The following is a 16,233-nucleotide window of genomic DNA, read 5'->3' as shown; positions in this document are numbered from 1 at the left end:
AAACTTAAGATGGCAATGTTTATTTACAACGTCTGAGCAGTTCTCGTTGTTGTACACCGAAAGGCTGACCTTAAGAAGAACTCACTGGCCAACGTCCTTCCTATACTGAACTACTGCTGTTTGAACCTGTGAGAGTGTGGGACGGGGACTTAACAAAAACTTAAAGGCCACATGCGAAAACGACCGATTAGAGCAAGATGACTAAACAACAGCTGGTTCATAGAGACGCAAAGGAACATCAGCATCAAAGCTGAATGTGCCAGCAGATGTAAGTTACACAATCAGAAGATACCTGGTAGACCAATCCATATTGCGTTACAATAATCGACACAAGGCAAAAGCATTGTGTGAAATTGTATTAACAGGTGCGTCCTTGCAAACCACCTGACTACAAGCTTCCCTAACTGTACATTGTGGTTTGCAGATGCGGGTGTGGTTGCTGCTGGTGGCTGCGGTGGTGTGTGTGTCATCTGTGCAGGCGGGTCGTATCCTCTTCCTCAATCCTGTAGGGTCTAAGAGCCAGAAGAACTTTTTTATGGGCATCGTCAACGCACTGGCAGACCATGGCAATCAGGTGACTTATTACACACACACACACACACACACACACACACACACACACACACACACACATGAGAGAGAGAGAGAGAGAGAGAGAGAGAGAGAGAGAGAGTCCTTCTCATATCGCGCAATCAAGTGACTTAATTACACACACACACACACACACACACACACACACACACACACACACACACACACACGCACACGAGAGAGAGAGAGAGAGAGAGAGTCCTCCTCATGCAGTATTATCCTTTCATCCATTGTTTTGGAAGCTCAGTCGGTGTGATGTTAGCAAATGTATCTACCAATCATCCTGATATAAATATAATCCCACAGACTCCACCACTTACCCTCAGAGCCACTACACAAAATTTGAACACATTTCTCACCCCACACTATCAAAACCTTCTACGCTTGTGCCTACCCATGAACTACTGGATGGGGGTGGCTGTCTCCTGAAGTAATAGGAACTGTTGTTCTTTCGCTCTATGCAACATGAGAGCTCTTCTGTCAGTCTGCAAGAGGGGTGTTATATATGGACCACTCTGAATAGTAACTAGCTATCTATCCATTACCAGACGCCTTAATCCCGCAAGGGAAGACCACAAACAATTCGCCTCCATTTCGGCTTGTCCCCCGGCATTTGACTGCCCTCCCTGCAGTTCACATCCAACTCCCTGATATACCTCTCTGCTCCAGCTCTCCACCTCATCCTCGACTTCCCCTTTCCTCTCCCCGCCTCCAACTTACTCACATACACTCTCCTCATTAGTCTCTCACTCTCCATTCTCTTCACCTGGCGCTTCTCCTAACGCTTTCTATCACCTCCACATCCACACCACAACGCTTCTTCACTTCCACATTTGTAAGTATGTCTGTCCATGTATCTCCACATGCTCCTCTCAAATAACTCATTTCCAGTGCTCTCACCCTTGAATTGTGTCCTTCCAACAAGGCCCAAGCTTCACTTCCATACGTTAGAGTTGGTATCACAATACTATCATCTAGTGACTTTTTTTTTTTTTTTTTACTTCCCTCCTCACTTCCCTGTTTCTTATCACTCCTTTCAAAGAACCAGCAACCATTCTTCCTTGTTGTACCCTTTGAAGCACTTCATCCTCAAAACTTCCATCCTTACTCAACGCACTACACAAGTACTTACACGCACCCACGTTTTCCATTTCCTCGCTGTATATTCAGTGACTTCATTTCTCTCGTAGACCATGACTTTACTCTTCCCTACATTCACCTTCAGAGTTTCATGCACACTCTCCCAAACACATTCATCAAGCCTTGCAGTTCCTCTTCGTTTTCACTTGAAAATACATTATCAGCTGCAAACAATAGTACAGAATGTTTTCAAATCCCACCCTGTCTCAGTAGACCACTCCAACATCCACTGCTCTACCTAGTATCTCTTTTATAACCCCATCCATATACAGACTGAACAGCCATGGAGACATGACACATTGCTTTTTCAGTCCAAAATCCTGATGGAAAAATTCACTCAGTTCACTATCCACATGCACTGCAGCCTTGGCACCCTTATACATACTCTTCGCACCATTCAGTAACTTCCCATTTAATCCATAGATTCTTAATACTTTCCACATTCCTTCTCTATCCACTCTGTCATATGGTTTCTCCAAATCCATGAAGTCCGCATAAAACTTCTTTCCCTTCTCTAGAAATTTTTTCCACTAAAGACCTAAGGATGAATATCTGATCTACCCAATGTCTTCCCTTCCTAAAAGCCTCCCTGTCCCCCTCTAAAAAATTCCTCTGTTTTTATATCCCAACTCTGCCAATAGGTATCCTACCATATACTTTTCCTATTACACTAAGAAGACAAATGCCCGTATGATTACCACACATTTCTTCTTTTCCTTTTCATTTGAACAGGGAAATAATTATACCTGACTTCCAGTTCTCCGGGACTCTACCTTCCTCCCAGGCCAATCTCCACATCTTCCATATGCATTCTTCTACTATCTCTCCCCATGCCTCAGCATTTCACCACACACTTCATCAATTCATGGGGCTTTCCCTGTTTAAAATTATTCCTCCAATACCACTGAATGCAGGGGCGGATCCAGGAATATTTCTGAGGTCCTGTCCATATTAATTTTCCAAAGTAATGAGTGTTCGACATCCTTTGCTCTTAAATTTCGTTATTGCTTCCACTATATCCATCTTACTGATCTCTTCACCCCTTCTCACTCTCTTCCTTCTCCTAGCCATTTCCCAGCCACTTATACTCACAGTGTATTGAGTCTCTATGTTTAACAGTTTTTTAAAGTGTTCTTTCCATCTGCTCACATTTCTTCTATCTCCACTACCAATCTATCATTTTTATCTTTCATTCTCCTACAAACTTCTTTATCACCCTGTCAAACCTCTTTACCTCCTGCCAGAACAGTTTCTTACATTTCCTCCATTTAACACTCTCCTTCCAAATTCCTCATCCACACTCTTCCTATTGTCTCCTACTAATCTTTTCACCTCTCTCTACCTTATAACTCCCTCTTCAGGTCTCTGAACTTCCCCAGTGCCTCTGCTTTCCATCCACTCACTACATACTTTTTGCGTAGCTTGTCTTACATCATTCCACCATGCTGTTCCTTGCACCCCTTTTCGTCTTGGATAGTAACAATAACTATGTTATCAGTCACTGACCTTGGCTTGTTTAATAATTAGGCCGTTGAGTTTATATATAGCAAAGTATTTGACAGTATAATCGCTGTTGTAGATGTAAACCAGGTAATTATTCCTCCAATACCACTGAATGCAGGGGCGGATCCAGGAATATTTCTGAGGTCCTGTCCATATTAATTTTCCAAAGAAATGAATGTTCGACATCCCTTGCTCTTAACTAAGCGATATTTCTCAGCAAGGATGGTTTGTGTGGGAAAAATAAACATAAAAACCAGTAAAAAATGCGTTATGTATGTATATGCACAGTACAAGATATTACCTTTCCAGCGGTATTGCCCCGGCAGGTGACATCCTTAGATCCACCCATGCAATCGACATCATTTTTATTTTAATTTTGCCACTCTAAGATTATTTTTGTTAGTTTTGGAAAGATGTTTCCCACTGCAAGTAGTAGAGGAGGAAGTTTCTAATCATTTGAAACCAAAGATTCCATCCAAAACCTAGTAAAATGGTTTGCAAAGAGCGAGAATGGATAAAAGTAAAATGGCATCATTGCCATGAATAGGTTATGATGGCTAAGTAAATAATATATGTAATGATTTCCTCCATTTAACACTCTCCTTCCAAATTCCTCATCCACACTCTTCCTATTGTCAACTACTAATCTTTTCACCTCTCTCTTCCTATCTACATATAACTCCCTCTTCAGGTCTCCGAACTTATTATGGCCTTATATATTCATTGGTCATCAAAAGCTGAGATTCCCAGGACTAAACATGTAAGGCAATAATAATCAGTTGTCTGTCCTGAATGGCATTATGGAAGCAATAATCACAACGACCCTTTGGAATTCATTGTTAAAGTTCCGATGTTTAGACACTTAAAAAAAAAAATGAAATAAGTAGGAAAGAGGCATAATAAAATTGCATAAAAGGCACGAAGAAGGCATTTATTGTCAAAAAATGGCATAAAAAGGCATGTATTTTCACTGCCAAAATATGGTCAGAAATTATAATATAAAGGTAAACTACAATAACCCTTTGGTCTAGTGTACACTCGTGATCACTAATCTCTGACCAGAGAGTTAACCAAAATCGTGTCCAGGCGTAGGCTACACAGTCAGACACACTCCACCGTCGTTTCAGAAAGGTTTAGTGCTTCAGTGAACAATTTTCTAAGCATCACTGAAGCACTTTTGTTTCACATATTGTATTACTTTCTCAAGTAATATACTGTATGCATGGTAAGAAATAGACAAATATGGTCATAGTTGTTATTTTTAGTCTATAATGAGTGCGTGATGATATTTGAATTTCATACACTGTTTTATTAATCTGTTATTATTTCACTGACCTATTTCTTGAGGCAAGCCTTTAACCGAGCTGTTGGTAGGTGATATCCACGATTGCCACAGCAGCTGGCATTCATACGACATATTCTAAATAAGAATGCTTTATAATACTTATATCATTGACAGAAATTTACTATTACTACTACTTTGAACTGAATGTTTTTCTCTAGTGATAACAGGCCTCGTTGTCCATAGATGTAAATAAGCCTAGATGCCACATGACACTACTTTAGATGCGTCTGCGCGGCCGCCATCTTGGAACGGTCGAGGCAGACGATGTCGTGTTCCTGACGATGATCAAAGCTGACCACTATTTACCTAGAAATGCAACAGCACTGTGCTGCTTTTGGGTGTAGAAAGCGTCGGAATATATCTATGGTGACACCGATAGCACGAGCGGCTCAACTGTCTGGTTATGCAAACGTCCCTCAGTTGCTTCCCTATCCTGCAAAAGAGGATGGTGGGTTGCAGAAGGGAAGTTTAAGCCTGCAGTCCACCGAGTTCACGTTTCAGATGAACCAGGAACCACAACCACTACCACTACAACAACAGCCACCACCATAACAACCACCACCACAACCACCACCATAACGGCCACCACCATAACGGCCACCACCACAACCACCACCATAACGGCCACCACCACAACCACCACCACCACCACCACCACTACAACAACAACAACCACTACCACCAGCACCACAACCACCAGCACCACCAGAACAACAACAACATCCACATCCACCACCATAACAACAATAACCACCACAACAACAACCACCACAATCACAAAAACAACCACCACCATCACAACAACAACCACCACCATCACAACAACAACCACCACCATCACAACACAACCAGCACATCAACCACCACCATCACAACAACAACCACCATCACAACAACAACCACCACCACAACAACAACCACCACCACAACAACAACCACCACCACAACAACAACCACCACCACAACAACAACAACCACCACAACAACCACCACCACAACAACAACCATACAACCTACCACCACAACAACAACCACAAAACCTACCACTACAACAACAACCACAAAACCTACCACCACAACAACAACCACAAAACCTACCACCACAACAACAACCACCATCACTAAACAACCACCACCATCACTAAACAACCACCACCACAACAACCACCACCACCACAACAACAATCACCACCACCACCACCATCATAATAACCACGACAACAACCACCACAACAACAATCACCACCGCAGCAACCACCACTAACACAACAACAATCACCACCGCAACAACCACCACTAACACAACAACAACCACCACCACAACAACAACAAAAACCACTATCACCACCACCACCACCACCACAGCAACAACCACCACTACCACTACAATAACCACCATCACCACCACCAGAACAATGACCACCATCACCACCTCCACCACAACAACATTCATTTTCATAGTCTGAATTCGCTCTAAAAACAGCCCCGCTATTACATGCTTTCGACATGGCGGCCACACAGACGCATATCCGCTGTACTGAGGAATGGGCGGTGCTGCATCTAATCATAATTATATCTAGGCCGTTGCCATCCAGTGGGAATGGTTGCCCTATTCCTATGCGACGTCTTAGCTGCATGCCCCCTCTGGTCAAAATGTGTGCCAGTTAATGCCGTTAATTCATTAATAATTATTACGGTATATATGATGCCAATACCCACATATGGTGGCACATGTTTTTTTACTTCTTGGAAACTTCTAAATTGCAGACTGATTGAAGAAATGTCGGCCCCTGTCAATAAACACAGATTATTATATTATGGAGGAGAAACCATAAGAATATGATACTATCAATGATATGAGGATTAGGACGCTGCAGATCACCTGGTTACAGTTCTTTGCCCCACCCACTAGTGCGAAGGCTGTGTCCCAGTGCGTGGCTCGTTTGTGGTCATAACACTGCCCGCCACGCATCCCTGGTCAGAGATTAGTAATCATGAGTGTACATATACAGTATAAGCAAAAAACAGGGCTCTTGCTAACTGCCGATGGTTGCGAGCCATTTGGCTCCTAAGGTTTCAGATTTACAAGCCAAATAAATTTTTAGTAGCCAAACTGACTACGAGCCAAAATATTTTATGAGCAATTAATATATTTATTTATTTACACATTCTATTTTTAAACATTCACAATGACGACAAGGAAAGAATTAATAATCGATCACAACGTGCTTTTTAGTTCATTTAAGTGAGATTTACTTATTTTGTAGTTTACTATGTTTTGAAGTGGATGTATTTTCTCCTCGCCAAAAGGCAACTTGCATGTAAAATTTGTTCGCCAAAGGGGAAAAAAATACTCGCATTTGCGAGCTATGGCTCGCCAAACAAACCTTGTTTGCAGCGAATAATCTCATCATTCCAATTTTAGACAATAGCAAAAATTTAATATTTTCTCATTTTTCTCAGAAATTCACAATTTTCTTGTAGGTGCACTTCTGACCATTATCAATTTATCACAGTAAAGGATGGAAACTTCACTGTCATTTCCTGTTTGAAAAACAGCAATACAGTTATAATCAGCACCTTCATTTTTCAAGGACTTAAACCGTGGGGAAGATCTGGAGTAAACTGAACCAGAGGCACGAATGAGTGAACGACCGACGGTGGCGCCCCCGGTGTCGCCTGGTGGTAGAAATTTGAACTAACTGGTGTCGACTCTAGCATTTCACCTATTAGATTAGCCCGTCATACCCTGTCTTACTTTTTATCAAGATAATATTTTTTTTTGAAAAACTTTTCTTGTAAATCATTATTAATAACTACCGTATGTTAACACGGTAATGACTTATTGTGTTAACATAAATAACGTCATTTTAATCAGGTACAACTACAGAAAATAGCATGGTCTTTTAGCAAAACGGCAAAAAATGGCTGATTTAGGCACTCGATTGTAAAAATGGAATTATCTTGGTGAATTCATCAAAAAAGGCATGAAGAGGCACTTGTGGTATTTATGACAAAATCTGGGCTATATTAACTAACAATAGGGGAAAATTAGATCGTTTTTGAGAGGTAGTCGGACTTGTGTAGGCAATAGGTTAATTATTAATCAAGTCTGAAATAAACTTATAATGTATGGTGTTATTCAGTAATGTTATTATTCTGCAGATCACACTGGTGTCCTCTTACCAGCCGTCAAAGCTGCGGGAGAACGTGCGAGAGGTTGTGCTGCCTGACATGGACATTTCGAGGATCGTTCCCAACTTGTTTGAGGGGAAAATGTCGGGCCCACTTACCCTCATGCAGAAGGCGCCTGGATTCTGTTCTGATGCCTTAGAAAAGGAAGAAATGCAAAATCTTTTAACCGAGGAGTTTGATCTCATCGTGCTTTCAGTTTTTTTCAGTGACTGTTTTCTGTCAGTTGTTCATAGAATGAAGGTAAATTTTCTTTGGTGCTTTTGTATATTTTCTTTTTATTTGTGACCATGTTTCTTATACTAATCAGTAATTTTCCACTTTCCACCCTAGATACATTCGTGAATGCACTCACATTCTCCATATCCTCACCATCCAACCTCACTGTGCATTCTGTGACTTCATTCCTCTCAAACACCATAACTGTACTCTTGTTTACATTAACTTTCAGATTCCTCTTCCTGCACACTCTCCCAAATTCATTCACCAAACCTTGGAACTCCCATTCATCTTCACTCAACAATACTGTATCGTCAGCAAACAGCAACGCCGGAATCTTCCACATCTCACCTTCATTATCCATGTATATATTAAACAGCCATGGAGACATCACACAACCCTGTTTCACTCCCACATTGAGATCGAAGAACTCAGCTTACCATCCACTCGCACCGTAGCCCTAGCTCCTTCGTACATACTCTTTACGGCACTCAACAATTTCCCCTCCACTCCATATATTCTTAAAACCTTCCACATACCTTGCCCATCTGTTCTATCATAAGCCTTCTCCAAGTACATGAAGGCAGCATACACTTCCTTTCCCTTCCTAAATACTTCTCCACTAAACATCTTAGAACAAATATTTGATCTACACACCCTCTTCCCTTCCTAAATCCCCCTTGTTCTTCTCCAACTAGCTCCTCCGTTATATGCCTAACCCTATCAATGAGTATTCTACCATATATTTTTCCAGTCACACTAACAAGGCAAATACCCCTATGGTTACCACATACTTCTCTCTCCCTTTTTCTTTTGTATAAAGGAATAATTATACCTGATTTCCAGTCCTCTGGAACCCTTCCCTCTTCCCAAGCCAATCTACACAACTTCCATATCCACTCCACTACGATCTCACCCCCCTACCTCAGCATTTCACCACACACTTCATCAATTCCTGGGGCCTTTCCCATCTTGATCTTCTTCATTGCTTCCACTACTTCCGCCCTACTGATCTCTTCCTCCCTTCTCCCACCTCTTCTCCCGGCCATTCACCAACCACTTATACTCACACTACCCTCACTCTCTACATTCAACAAATCCTCAAAGTGCTCCTTACATCTCCTAAATTTCTCCCTCTTCTCCACCAACAATCTATTATTCCTATCTTTCACACTGCCTTACTTTCTCCTCCTTCCAAAACAATTTCTTACTCTCCCTCCATTTCACACTCAGATTCCTCCCCAACTCTTCATCCACTTTCTTCCTACTCTCCTTCACCAAATCTCTTCACCTCCCTTCTCCTGCTCACATATACCTCTCTGTTCTCTCTCTCATCTTCTCCTCTACCTCTACTCGCTAGCCATTCACTATCGCTAGCCATTCACTATATGCCTTCTTTTGTTCCACAGCTCGTTTCACCTCATCATTCCACCATGCTGTCCCTTGCACACCCCTGCATCTCCTCACTCCACAAACCACCTCACACGCTATGCCTATCTCTTCCGTGAATATCTTACGTACGTCTTCCACCCCGTCCATCTGCTCTAACTTATACCTTCCCAGTTTTTCTTCCGCTGTGCTCCATGGTGACACTGCACATAAAAAAAAATGCACAGTAAGGTGAAACAAGAAATTATCTTCACAGACCCGCGGTGCAAATATTCGTAAGAAAATCGCTCAGAACTTTCCCAGAGCTGTGTGTTGGCTTTCCTTTGAATAACAATTATTACCAGTTTTTATCCTTTGTCTTCATACTACAGCACACGAATAACTGAGTATTGTGCACTGCAGTATGTTGTGTTGATTACCAGGTGTGTCTAAGATCATTTCTTATTAACTGATAATAGCTGGAATACCCTCAGTTGCTACTTCTGTTGTTCTCTGTTGTATTTTTATTTGTTTTAAAACATAGGAACATAAGAAGAGAGGATAACTGCAGTAGGGCGGTTGGCCCATGCTAGGCAGCTCCTAGAAGAGTAAATGAACTACTAGAATGAGATAAGGATAGCAAAGAAGGTTCTCCCTCGCTCTCCAAACCCTCCAGCCGCAGCCGGCAAGAAAAAAGTCAGAAAGAACGGCATGCAGTATAGAAAAACTGGCGTAGTCATTTTGTAGGAAAGTGTGAAAGGAGAAAAAGAGACTTTCACAGTGTAAGCAGAAAAGGAAAAAGAATGAATTTGTACTGGTTATCAGATTTTTGTTTTGTTATTCCCACCCCATATTTGTCATATGCTTATCTAGCCTACTCTTGAAACTCTAAATGGAGGAGGCAGCAATTACCTTACTAGGTACCTTATTGCAATAAAGTTTTCCCTTACTCTACCCCTGTCTAGTGACTGCAGATTTAATATTTTCAGTCTGTCTTCATATGACAGGTTCAGAATATCATGTATAATTTTTTTTCATTCTTCTCTGTACATTTTCTAACGAGTTTATATTCATTCTGTTGTAAGGACACCAAAATTGCACAGCGTAGTTTAATCCATCGATCCATCATCCAAATCCTACATTGCCCCATGAGGAGCGTAGGAGGCCGGGGGTAGGCAATTTGGTCCTGATATTTAAGATGAGAGTGACCAGCCTCACTCATCCCTGAGTGGCATTACGTGAACAATAAACCCCAACCACACGTTTGATATAAACCTTCACTGGCCCAATCCGATTGGAGCGCCATAATTACTCACTAAACCACCACGCGCCAAATTTGGTTATATGGTTACCACCCAGTATATTAAATGGTTTCCTGGTGTACAGGAAACCATTTGGCCTGTCATTCAGTGTAGTGTCACCCACAGACAGAAGGAAGAGAAAAGAATGAAGGAAAGAAAGAAGAGGGAATGTAAAGTCACCGTAGGCAGAAGGACAAAGAAAGAATGAAGGAAAGACAGAAGAGGATGGAAGGAAAGAAGGATGGAAGAGAGGAAAGGGGAAACACCCGACAGCAGCACTACATTGAGTGAGTGGATGGTGACCACCCCCATCTACCACACAGCGTAGTTTAAATGAGGCATTATTAATGCTAAAGCTGTAATATTACTTGTGATGACCTATTGCTCACGCTTCTCGAAATAAATCCTATGACCGTATTTGCTTTATTTCTCGCATTAATCCACTGATGCCTTGGTTTGGGTCTTTACTAACCATAACTCCTAGGTCTCTATCGCATTCCAATTTACTAATTTCTTTGTTATCTAAGTTGTATTTGGTACCTCCAGTGGTCTTGCTTACATTAAGTACTTTACATTTTTCAGCATTAAATTCCATTTCCCATTAATTAACCATTTCGACATATCGAGGTCCTTTTCTTTACGGCAATCGTCAGTCGAGATAATAATATGCTCTATTTTTGTGTCATCGGCAAATTTGCTAATATTGCTAGTGATTTCTAAGTCTAGATCATTTATATAATTAACCCTCTTGTGCACAGATATGTTTCAGTGAGGCCTCGGTCACACATAAGTGACTCAAGGTCCAACCGCTGTGCGACTCAAGGTCGTGTCTTAGTTGGCTCCCACGCCTCATGACTGGTTGTGACGTCCTCAAGAACGTGACAAAATCATGAGGCGACTGCAAAATGACAGAGCTACAAGTCTTCAAATTTTAATTTTAACGAATTTTTGTCACCCATGACCATGACACGACCGCACATGAACGCAAGACGACTGTGTGATGCATTTAAGGAATGCATCCCGACCCCCCTGCGATACCCCCACGACCGACCCATGGGGCAGGGCATCAACCTGGATCACCAATGACACTCAACGTGGGGCTGGGCATCACACCTGGACCACCAGTGACACCCAGCATGGGGCGAGGCATCACACCTGGACCACCAATGAGATCCAGTGCATCACCATGGACCTCTCCTGTGTCTAGTCAGTTGATGAGGGACACGTAGTCGTAACTTTTTTTTTTTTGTCGGCGACAGCATCATGACATGCAACGACTACATCATGACGCATCCAATTGAGCTAAGACTGCTTCATGACTGATGTACGACACTCCCAACTGCGACACAACTGTGACAAGACTTTTATCAAGTCGTGAGGCCTGACGAGTTGTCCCAGCGGCTCCTGAACGCCCAAAAGAGTCTGGACTTTGCTGGTGAATCAAGGGATGATCAATGAAAAAATGTGTTACAACCGTGACTCGCACGGTGGTCAGACCTTGAGTCGTTTGTGTGTGACCGGGGCTTAAGTTTTCAGGCGCATGATTTTATTCCACCCCCTTCCCCGCCAGCCCCCCTGCATGCCGCTGAAAACATGTTTTCTCGCCATATTTTCGCCAACCAAACATCTTTATATTGCCATGAAACCTACATCATCTTATTCGCCGATGTTTGTTCTAGCCAATAAGAAAAAAAAAATAACAATAGAAGTGCATTAGGCTGGTGTGAATAAACATTTTGGAAGTCAATCTCATTTCCCAACATCCTAGTTCGAATGTTTTCCATCATACAGGTAGAGAAAAATGTCATTAGAAGTTTTGAAAGAGAATTTCATCAGCTTTCTAATGAGCTTTGTCCGGTTGTGATACGATTCAGAATTTTCGAGGAAATAGCAAAAAAACTATACCATTAAAAAAATTATTTTTGTTCAGGGAGCTCTACTGCAAAAATTTTCCCACACAGGTTATGTTTTTATTGCATAAACTTGTGTAGAATTTCATGAGCTTTCTCATGGTACCTGCATATTTTTGATATGCCTTATACTTTCTGAGTAAATCACAAAAACCTACTGGGTACCCACGACCGTGCTGCACTTTCGTCATGCATGTACAATAACGATTATATTCCCGCCTATGTAACAACAACTCTTTATCAGAGAAATTACATTGTTATGTCATGTACATACATAGAGTTCACTTATCTTTAACATGGTTCTTACAGGAAATTGATACGTGCAAAACTTTTCAAGTAAATGGACGACAAATGTAGAATACTCCTCTGAGCACTGCATAGCTTTACTGCAAGCAAGAAGAAAACACTCTCTTCCCCCACCTTTACCTAAAAAATATACTCCCAAAGGCTTATATTTCGGTGATGTACATACGTAGAATTCACTGATCTTTATCACGGTTCTTACAGGAAATTGATACGTCCAATACTTTTTGAGTAAATGGACGACAAAGGTAAAATACTCCTCCAAGCACTGCATAGTTTTACCGCAAGCGAGAAAAAAAACACTTTCTTCCCCAGCCTTTACTTTTAAAAAATGTTCCCAAAGCCTTTTTTTTTTTTTTTTTTTTATGTACAGATGTTTATTTTTATATGCTTCCTCATGATGTCGAAACATCAGTGTGACTATTACCTGGACAAAGGAGAACAAGATACCTTCATGTGCACTGTCAATTTTTCCTGCCTCACCCACACCTACATATTTTCGCTCGCTACAGGTTTTATTTTGTTTTATTCAAAGTCTGCATGTAAAATCCCCAAGAGTCTTTTTATAGTCCTATAAGAAACTCGACATGACCACTAGTCTTTTTCTTAGTTATTGATATTGAAGCTGTACTTTCTGTCATATGTGTAATATGTGGAAAACAATGCTTATTTGTGTGAAAAATATAGAACTATTGAAATAGGTCAATATACAAATCAACAAAATTCAGAAAACTTACTTCCTCCTGGGGTGTTGAGCTGCTGGCAGGATCTTGTGGGGTTTGAAGATAGGAGTTATGTACGTAGTGTGTGAGTGTGTGTGTGTGTGTGTGTGTGGGTGTGTGAGTGTGTGTTGGGGGGTGTCAGTGTGTGTGCATGTGGGTGTGTGAGTGTGTGTGTTGGGGGGTGTCAGTGTGTGTGTGTGTGTGAGTTTGAGTGTGTGCGTGAGTCTGTATATGAGTGTGTGTGTGATTCTGTATGTGAGTGTGTGTGTGTGTGTGTGTGTGTGTGTGTGTGTGTGTGTGTGTGTATGTGTGTGTGTGTACGCTACACTAAGGAATACTTCGCTTGGCATGGTACCATTTGAAGTAGTCACCCATGCAATGCACATCGCAGACAGAATACATGTGACTTGTGTCCCTCCTCCTCTTCGCCAGGGCACACATGGCGCAGTGGAGCCTCCTCCAGTTGGGGATCCTCTCCCGTCAATGGCAAAGTGTGAGATCCAGTTGCACGGTGTCATTGATGACTCGTCGACACTTGGTTGGATGTCCTCCTGGTTTTCCCTGGTCCTGCCTTCCTGGAGGTGCAGCTACATGGCCTGGCATGGCAGCGGTGGCAGGTTCTCCCGATAAACCAGGAACTGCTCGAGATGGTGGTCTGGGTACCCGTGCTTGCCCTGGAGGCAATGGTGGAGTTGGCTCCTGTGCTGAAGCTGTTCCTGGAGACGGAGGTGTTGGCACCTGTGTTGGTGCTGGTCCAGGAGATGGTGCTGGCCCAGGAGACAGTGGTATTGACACCTGTGCTGGTGCTGCTGCAGGTGCCACAAGTGCTGGAGGTCCTGCTGGCCTTTGGGTTGGAAGGTCAGGGGCCTGGCGGATGGCGTGCCCTGATGTGGGCCACGCTGCTTCATTGAACTGAAGGAGCTTCAGGATTATCTTCTCCAGAAAGTCCAGGAGACTGACTGACCCACACAAGCCCTTCCTATATAGGGTGAACACATTGAAGATGGCTATCTGAATGAAGTGGAATGTTATCTTCTTGGTCCACTTCACGGTCCACTGCTGGATGGGGTAATACTGCGCCATCTGGTCAAAGTGGTCCACCCCACTCATGTGCTGATTGTAGTCCATCTCCACGTTCTTCTGGACATAGGTTGTCCTCCCGTCAGGACCCCTGGCCTTCCCTTGAACCTGCTTTGAGACGATGCTTGTCCTGTGGGAGGTGGAGACCATGTTGACGATGCACTTGTCCTTCCACAGCAACACCATCACATTATCCTTGAGCCTTGCTGTCATGCCCGCCTCTGGCAGGTTCCTGGCCCAGGTGATGGCCTGCAGCTACTTTGGTGCTCCTCTTGCCAGGCGTAGCGTCCCACACACATAGGTTCCTGCACTGGAGATTTGTTCACACAGGGATACAGAGTTATAATAGTTGTCCATATAAACTTTGTATCCCTCATCCCTCAGTGATTCTATGAGGCCACAAACGGTGATCTCCAGAGTTTTCTGCCCCATATACACCTTGAAGTTCCAGATGTACCCCTAGGAAGCCTCAGCCAGGATGTTAAGCTTGATGGAATACTTCTAGGGCTTCATGGGAATGTACACGTGGAAGCTGAGCTGCCCCTTCCACACCAGCGAGCCCTCGTCGAGGCTGAGGTGCTCCACGGGTAGGTAGGTGTCTTGGAACCACTGAAAGAGGTACTCCATCACTGTGTAAACTCTGATGAGCCAATTATGCTTGTCCTGGGGTATGGTGAGTGAGTTGAAGGTGTGGAAATGTTTCAGGATGGCCCTGAAACGTCACCCACTCATCACTCACCTAAATTGTGGATAGCCATGGAGTGGTAAACTTCTCAAGAAGTGCCTAATCGTCGGCATATCCACAATCCCCATTAAGAAGTACAACCCCAGGAACTTGGCCATCTCCCCTTCATTGCAGTTGAACCAGGCGTCCAACGCAGTCCCTAGGAATGATGTGTAGTTGTTAGTTTCATGAGTGATATATGTCAACAACTCCTGGGTGAAGAGAAGCTGGAAAAACTGCTGGGGCGTTGTTGGCAGATCCACCTTCATTCCTGGGGATCCTGTGAAAGGCCCATTACGTGGTGTGAATGGGCCACTGCTCCACCCTGCATCTTCTGTGGCAAACCCTTCCGCAGTGGTGGCAGTGGGTTGGCCTACCGACACCCTCGGCCTCCTCAGGCATCCCTTGGATGTCCCCCGTAACCGGGCTGTGGACCCTGGCAGCCTCATCGAGGTGGTGACAGGTCTGACAAGGAAGGCAATGAGGCTGGCTCTTGCTGCTGCAACACGTCAGGGGGGATAAATGTTGCCGGAGACAGTTCCCTCGTCGACTGGGCAGGGGACGACGACACAGTTGCATCCTCCACCAGCTGTGCTGCAGATACTGCGGCACGTGCAGGTGCCAGTATCACATAATTAGGCCCTGCAACCGGTGACATGGGCTCAGCCATGTTGGAACTGGAGGCTAGAGGTGGAGAGACCACAAAGACCGCTGAAGTGAGACGTCTAAGTGAAGGTGATGGCTGAGGTCCAAGCAAAGGAGATGGCTGGGCTGAGGGTCCGCTGCTGGTGGTGGTGTCTGCTCCCATGGTGGTAGGGGGTCAGAGCAAAGCCTC

General features: G+C 43.4%; 1 protein-coding gene across 1 annotated transcript in view; it reads left to right on the top strand.

Moving 5' to 3' along the window:
• Window positions 1–424: 424 nt before the first annotated feature.
• The window catches only part of LOC145401600 (UDP-glycosyltransferase UGT5-like), a 77,986-nt gene continuing 62,177 nt past the window's right edge, over window positions 425–16,233 (top strand). The window contains exons 1-2 of the mRNA XM_080273794.1: window positions 425–574; window positions 7,745–8,014. Of these exons, the coding sequence (XP_080129920.1) occupies window positions 425–574; window positions 7,745–8,014 (420 nt within the window). The remainder of the gene's footprint in view (window positions 575–7,744; window positions 8,015–16,233) is intronic.

This window comes from Coenobita brevimanus, chromosome 56 (assembly GCF_032717465.1).
Source record: "Coenobita brevimanus isolate Jiangsu-jjx chromosome 56, ASM3271746v2, whole genome shotgun sequence".
Classification (NCBI taxonomy): Eukaryota; Metazoa; Arthropoda; class Malacostraca; order Decapoda; family Coenobitidae; genus Coenobita; species Coenobita brevimanus.
The sequence above is the reverse complement of the archived record's forward strand: the minus strand, read 5'-3'. Positions and strand labels throughout refer to the sequence as shown.